We start from the raw sequence: 7569 nt of genomic DNA, 5'->3' as shown, positions 1-7569 counted from the left end.
AACTCAAAATGGACCAAAACAAATCTTACTACCGGTAAATACCAAAACAGTCTAAAAAAACTAGCACAATGCCAACTTTTAAAACTTTAAAACTGTAAATTTTAACATGAATTATAAAAAGTCAAGAATATAATTCCAGAATAAATCAACTTAAAAAAATCAAATAACTTTCAATAATTTACTGTTCATAAAAACATATTTTGTCAAAATTATACAAGTTAAAATTAAGCATTAGGTTAATTGGGCAATTAATAACAATAACATAAAATGATCTGGAGGGCCGGATATAATTACCCAGAGGGCCGGATCCGGCCCCTGGGCCTTGACTTTGACACATGTGATCTTGGTCAATTTATTTGTCGTTCAGGATTTCAGAATTGAAGGGTTGTTAAAACATTGATAAGGAACTAACCAACTAACTAAACTAACAGTACAGCAGGTTAAAGAGGTGTGAAGGTCCAGCAAAGATGTGATGCTGACGTCTGTTTTACTGTCAAATGGCGCCATCGTGTGGCGTTACTCGTAGACTGACAGCATTCCTGTCACATGCAATATTTGGATTTCCTCCACAGGAATGAAACGTTGTTTTAAAATGCTTTTATATTCATTTAAAATGTATTTATACATTTATAAACACAAAAGGTCATGCACTTTAAGAACAGGAATCTTCGCTGGATTGAATGAATCATCTAAAGATTTTTTCATTTTTGCTCTAAAAACACATTTAATTGTTATAATCTTAAGATCCATCTTCAGACATTTTCACACTTTGTTCTGTAAAGCCAGCAGCTCCTTTTTCCTCCAGATCTCATCCAACAAGCGTCCTTTATGTTCACTTTGTTAAGAATCTTTTATAACATTTTTCATGGAAATTAATGGAAATTGCAGCGACGCTCCTGTGTATTTTCTCATTCATTTCCCTGTTGGAACCTGCACGTTCTGCTACAGGCGCTCTGTAAAATTCAAAGCACAGCTTGGATACTGTAATAGGATCAGCGCCCCTCATTCTCCCATTTACACCAGCCTTCATTACCCCGAGCTTACAGCAGGATTACTGCGGCTGCAGGTGATGCTTCTTTTCTCTAGCTGATACAAAGCTGCAATCTCCCCAAATTTTAAAGGAAATTCTGCTTATGTCATGTTTTTTTAATAACATGCTCAATAAAAGCTGTAAAGTAAGTTTAATATGATGAAGTTCTGATGTTTTGTGGACATATTTAGATAGTTTCTCCGTCCCTCGTCTTCCTGGTGCTCCCCCCTTCTCTGAGTGGAATCCTCTTACAGGTGGATTATTAGACTAAGATGTCTCCGCTGAGGCTGAGAGCTGCAGAGACGCAGCGGAGGGAAGCTGAGACGGACGAGGACAGCAGGACAATGGAGGAGAGCCCTCGGCTTCATGTGAGCCAGGGGTGGGGTGGAAGAGCTGGGGTGAGTGTATCATTGTATTGGAAGGTTTCAGATATGAGAAATATTTAAAAAACTAGTTTTCATTCAATTTTAGATGAGGACAAAAGCATTCTAAACCTAAAAAAGTATTGGATTCATTTAAAAAAATCCTTTTGTTTGGTCCCCTCTTTGCTCCTTGCAGCCACAGCCTCACACTGTGAAACTCTCATTCCTGAGTCTCCCCCCCCCCAACGAGGCCGGGACAGCCTAACCCTCATGGCAGCGATGGGCCTTCTGACCCCCACCGAACTGCGCAGTTGGAGCTCCGCTCTCTGCATCCTCTTCCTGCTGTTCCAAGAGGCCAAAGCGGACATCCTGGACGCGTCCAGCTCTCTCAATGGGGGGGGCTCCCAGTGTGGGGAGTACACGAACCAGGTACAACCTTCAGACTGACACACGGTGTCTCCACAGGCGGGAAAAACGGCTATTTACTGTGATTTGTGCTTCAAAACTTAATAATGAGGGAAAGATGCTTCTTCACTTAGAGTTTTGACTTCATTAACAATTTTGTTTGATTATTTTATAGTTTTGCTTGAACTTTAATAGGATTTCAAATTACTACTGATTTAGACTAGCCAAAACAAATCTTTTATTAATAAAATTATGAATTTTTTACATTAAATACATTAATAACTGGATTGCAAAAACTTCAAAACTTTAAATAAAGTAACTAAGTAGGGGTTGGCTTCTATAAGTCCACTCTTCAGGCTCCTTTTCAAGCAATCAATTAAAATGTACTTGACTTTAGTTAATAACTACTATATTTAATGTATCAAATGTGGCATAAGTGACTCTTTGGTTTAGTTGTTTCTTTTTCTAATCATTGTATTTCATTATTTCTGTAATGTACGTGTCAAAGTCAAGGCCCGGGGGCCGGATCCGGCCCTCCAGATCATTTTATATTATTGACCCGATCATTTTATATTATTGACCCGATGTTATCTTGCGCTTATTTCTTAATTGTATAATTTTGACTTAATATATTTTTATGGAAAAGTTATTTAAGGTTTAAATTGATTTATTCCAAAATAATATTTCTGCCTTTTTATTATTCAAAATTATGTTAAATAGTTATGGTTTTAAAGTTTTTAAAATGGGCATTCTGCTAGCTTTTTGGACTATTTTGAAGTTTAGCTAATATTTACACGCTAGCTGTTTTGGCTAATTTAAGCTTTTCGTTTAAAGTTTTACCTAATATTTCAGCTACATGCTAGCTGTTTTGGCTAATTTTGACATTTTTCCTTTTTTTAAGATACTTTGAAGAATAGGTTTTCTTTCAGCTACATGCCAGCTATTTTGGCTAACCTACGTTTTTTTTTCCATCCTCAGTTTTCTTTCAGCATTTTCAGCTATTAACTTCAGCCTTTTTAGCTATCAATTTAAGCATCTTCAGCTATCAGCACTAGCATTTTCAGCGGCCAAATTTAGCTTACAGCATTCTAGTATTATCTTGTTCATAAATATGTTAACAAGTTTAGGTTTTAAAGTTTTAAAAATGTAGTTTTAGTGTGTTCAATAAATATTTATCCTGTTAGACCCGCAACCAAAGGTGTGTTTTGGATTTTGGCCCCTTGTGTGTTTGAGTTTAACATCCCTGCTGTAATGAGTTTGAAAAATCTGTGATTTTTTTTGTTGTCTTGTATTGTCCACAATGTATGCTTGAAATAAACAAAGATCGATCAATCAATTAATTCCCAACAGAAAAGTTGCTTTTTTGAGCTCAACCCATAAAGACCCAGACCCATTTATCCTTAAAAATCAAATGATGTGGGACTCACTACAAACCAAGTGGATCACAGATCCCATTTCTGGTATTTTTCTGTTACACTGATGTCACAATGGGTTCTTATGGGTTAATAAGTGTGTTTTAAATAAGAATTAATTCATGAGTTTTAAGAATAACTCACTTTTTTGGCTTATATCTTGGCTAGCAACAATCAGGGAGAAAATAAAACAATTGAAAAAAACGGTGTATGTGTTTGGTTTGGTACTAATACAACAGACTCTCAGCAGTTTGCCGGCTGTGCGTCCATCTAGACCAGAGGTCTGCAACCTGCAGCTCCAGAGCCACATGCGGCTCTTTTACCTTTCTATTGTGGCTCTCTGGTTGAAGAAAAATAAAGTTTTTAGTTTGTAAGAACTGACGGTACTGAGCTAAAAGATTTTCAGATTTTTGTGCAATATATACCACAGAAATTGGAAGTCAGAAAGCACAACCAGAGTTAAGGCGAACTGGATTGTAAGATTCAGTGAGAGGCACAATTGGCTCAGATTTTTTTTATTTTTAGTGTGATTCATGTATTTTTTGCACAGATCTACCACAAATAATAAAATAAACTTTTTTTAAATCACTGCTGACATTACACTACCTGCTACTACATTAGCAGCGTTGAGATGATTCTGTGTGACAAAGGACGTCTTTTATTTTGAAAGGAAATCATGTGAGCCTCTGTCAAAAGTTATAAACTGTTTTGTGTTTTGAAAATAAAAGTAATATTTCCTTTATATTTAAGTTTTATTAATAGAAAATAAGATCATTTTTCTTTACTTTAATGGCAGCATTGACATAAATTCAAATCCGTGCCTCACTGTGCACTTTTGGACATCTGTTCATTTCCTTTTAAAAAGTTAGTCATCTTTTTTTTATAATTTCAAGCCTGTTGAGAATCTTTGCAACCAGGGAAGATTCAAGAATTAAGCTGTGTGAAGTTTCAAAAGACAGAAGTCTCATGTCTGAAAACATAAAAGTCTCCATTTTTAGAGGAACACGTGATGTAGATCATCACCACGGACGGCTAAATGTGTCATCCATCTATGCAGAACAAAGAGACTTAAACCACAAAGCTTTTATCCATTTCCCCAATCTGACATGAAAAAGCCCACTTTTAAAAATAAAGCACGACAGAAAGTTGAAGCCTGTTAGACAAACAGTGTCACGCCTCACGTTATTTTGTAAAGACGACTTTCATTTTAGGATGAAGGTCCCCAGCCACTAATTCTAAGTGACTCCATGTTGTTTAAAAGTGGGCAGAAAATGTGGGCCCCAAATGGGTTTGTCCACATTTTCTGTTGTGGCCCCACCTGTGTTTGCTCACATTGGATTAAAGTCCCCCTCTGATGAAAATCATGTTTTTTGAGTTTTTAAATATGAATGTGTGAATAATGGGCGGGGTTACACTGCTCAGCACCATAAGCCACGCCCACACAGAGGAATTTTTTTGGAAAAGAAGGAAAAGCAGGAAAAACGGCTTTTTAAGACATTTAGGATGTGGAATTTTTGTTAAAAACTTCACAGTCCTAATTAAACCCCTACTGGGAACGTTTAAAGAAAATTAAAAAACTGTTGTAGGTGGAGTTTGAGTGGGTACTGAGTGGGTTAGCTCCACTGTATCGAGCTAGCGAGCTCTATTGGATTGAGCTAGCAAGATCTGTTTTATAGAGCTAGCGAGCTCCCCTGTAGCAAACTAGCAAGCTCTGCCGCAGAGCACCAGCAAGCTTCGCTGTAACATGCTATTTAGCTCCTCTGTATTGAGCTGACAAGCTCCTCTGTAGCAAGCTACAATACTACGCTGTCCACCAGGCAGCTGGCTAGCATAGCGAGCCAACCCACTGAGTGCCCGCTAAAGCCAATGTGGGCAAACACAGGTGGAGCCACAACGGAAACGGCGGACAAACCCAATCAGGCCCTCATTTTCTGACCATTTTTAAACCCCATGGGGGCCACAGCCTTGCTGGCTGGGTCAAAGCAGTTTAATTTATAGGCTTTTAAATTGTTCTAATTACCCCAAATTATAAAAACCCATTAAAACTCAAGTTTTTATGAAAGTTAGCTTTTTATCTACTAATTGAGCATTCGTTTCTGTCCAGCAGTAGTGGCGTGGAGTGCTTCCGAACCAGATTGGGTTGGTTATATGTCAAAGTGTCCTTGAAGTGAACTCTGGACCTCTTGTTGCTCATGGCGGTCTGGTTATGGGCTTGTATACATGTGAATGGGACTATAAAGGGCTTTAGGTAAAATGTATTCCTAAAAATGATTTGAGCTGCATAACATCAATATATATATAATCCAGGTTTAAGTAAATTACATGAAAATTTTGATTTTGGAGAAAACATTTGAAAAGCGGTTTCCAAAAAACCCTTTAAAAATGTTTTTTAACAAGTCAAAAACATCCAACATTCCCGAGATTGGGTATGGCTTCAGTTAGACCTTGAGGACTCGTTTGATCCATTTTCCTCATCTGACAGTTGACGGAGGACGGGATGTGTCGCCTGGAGGCCACCCTGCCTCAGCTGGACGAGAGGAGATGCCCTGATATGTTCCGCTGCACAGACGAGGTTTCCTACTGGCTCCACGAGAACGAGGAGAGGAAGGAGCAGATCGTGGCGCTCAAGGAGACCATCTCCGAGCTGCAGGAGGATCTGAGGAACCACCGGCATCGCATCAAAGTCCTGGAACTTCAGGTGACTCTGAGACCAGGAGATGTTTTTTTTACAAGAGAGTCAGAGCAGGAAAGACACAACCTGAAGTGTCATGTGCTCTGACGTGGTGCTTGGTCATCAAGCTGGCTTCCATCCCAGCGCGACCTTGACCTCGGTCACTAACAGGATTAACATCCTCTCTTCCACGTGTTTCCTCGTGTGACTCGGGCAGCTGGCTTAAGCACAAGAATTAGCTGGACTACATGTGTGCCCACAGCGAAAATAAAAACAAACAAACATGCATTTCTGTATTCAAAGTATGATCAAAGAAGAAGAGTTTGTGGATGGGAAGAAAATTGTAGCATTTCTCTCTGTGCAGCAGAGTGGTAACAGTCAAACAAAAAACACACATTTACCAAAAAAGTGATCTTTTCCTTTATTTAATTTAATTTGCTATTATTATTAAATCCACTTAAATAATATGCTTGTGTTTAAATCAAGTTTGAATGTTTATTTCCAGGATGATATTGTCTATGTAGGAAAAACGGGCATACAAATCAAAAATTGCAAATGCATGAAAATAAATGTATAATTGACTGTATTTTATTTTTTTTTTTAATAAACTCAGATTTTCAGATCACAAGCATTAAATTATTTTTAGGATGACTGAACCCTGAAAATGATAATCAAATATTTTAGGTCATTTTTGCTGAAATAATAATAATAATAATATTAACAGTACATTTGAAAAGTTCTTATTTTACATGTAAAATGTAGGTGAATGTTGTAGTTGTATTAAGGCTAACAAGTAATTAGCATAAGACACTCTTTCCTGTTTACCAAATTCAAAGCAAATTTTAATTTTGACTGTCTTTGTAAATGTAAATTACATAAATGTCTGTATTTCATCCAGAACAGGACTTCATAGTTTATTAACCGTATTTTCTGCTACTTTTTTCCTAGGTTTTGAACCTAAGATTTTTCTTCCACCACTAAGGGGCACTCTAACCAGGATTAGAATCACAAATTAGACGACAAATCAATGCAAAGAAGAATACCCTACGCTACTTTTTCTTTAGCAGATAGAACAGGCAGCATAAATTACTAACTGGTAATAATTTTCAAACCCCTTCAGCTCCTTCATCATGGAAACCACTCAAAGAAATTTTTATAATGCAAGTCTTAAGCTAAAGGTCATGGAGCATGCTATCTAGGTAGGAAACCGCGCTGCTGCACGCAACCTTAAGGTCAATGAATCTAAGGCGAGACGTTTGAGGTGGCAGGTACATACATGTACATTTACAGTACAAAATCGTTCTATACATGCAGTAAATATCTAATTTTTATACATAAATATCTGCGGCTTATAGCCCAGTGCGGCTTGCATATATATATATATATATATATATATATATATATATATATATATATATATATATATATATATATATATATATATATATATATATAGTTTTTCTTAAATGGAGCAGATGCGCTTTATAGTCCAGAAAATATAGTAATTACAAATAAAGTAAATTCTTATTTAGATTATTCATGAATTCTGTTTTTGTTATTCAGCAAAGCCTGATGTCACAAAAAAGCAATTCCTTTGCTAAGATCTGATTAAAATGGAATTAAGAAAGTAAGTTTCAGTTATTTGATTATAAAACTTGATTCCATCTGGACCTAAAATGTAAATGCTGT

General features: G+C 36.8%; 1 protein-coding gene across 1 annotated transcript in view; it reads left to right on the top strand.

Moving 5' to 3' along the window:
- The first annotated feature begins 1333 nt into the window (after positions 1-1333).
- The window catches only part of si:ch211-203k16.3 (angiopoietin-related protein 1), a 10076-nt gene continuing 3840 nt past the window's right edge, over positions 1334-7569 (top strand). Inside the window, exons 1-3 of the mRNA XM_024291470.2 lie at positions 1334-1428; positions 1589-1821; positions 5692-5907. Of these exons, the coding sequence (XP_024147238.1) occupies positions 1663-1821; positions 5692-5907 (375 nt within the window). The 5' untranslated portion in view covers positions 1334-1428; positions 1589-1662. The remainder of the gene's footprint in view (positions 1429-1588; positions 1822-5691; positions 5908-7569) is intronic.

The sequence above is a fragment of the Oryzias melastigma genome, linkage group LG24, assembly GCF_002922805.2.
Source record: "Oryzias melastigma strain HK-1 linkage group LG24, ASM292280v2, whole genome shotgun sequence".
In the NCBI taxonomy this organism is placed as follows: domain Eukaryota; kingdom Metazoa; phylum Chordata; class Actinopteri; order Beloniformes; family Adrianichthyidae; genus Oryzias; species Oryzias melastigma.
The sequence above is the reverse complement of the archived record's forward strand: the minus strand, read 5'-3'. Positions and strand labels throughout refer to the sequence as shown.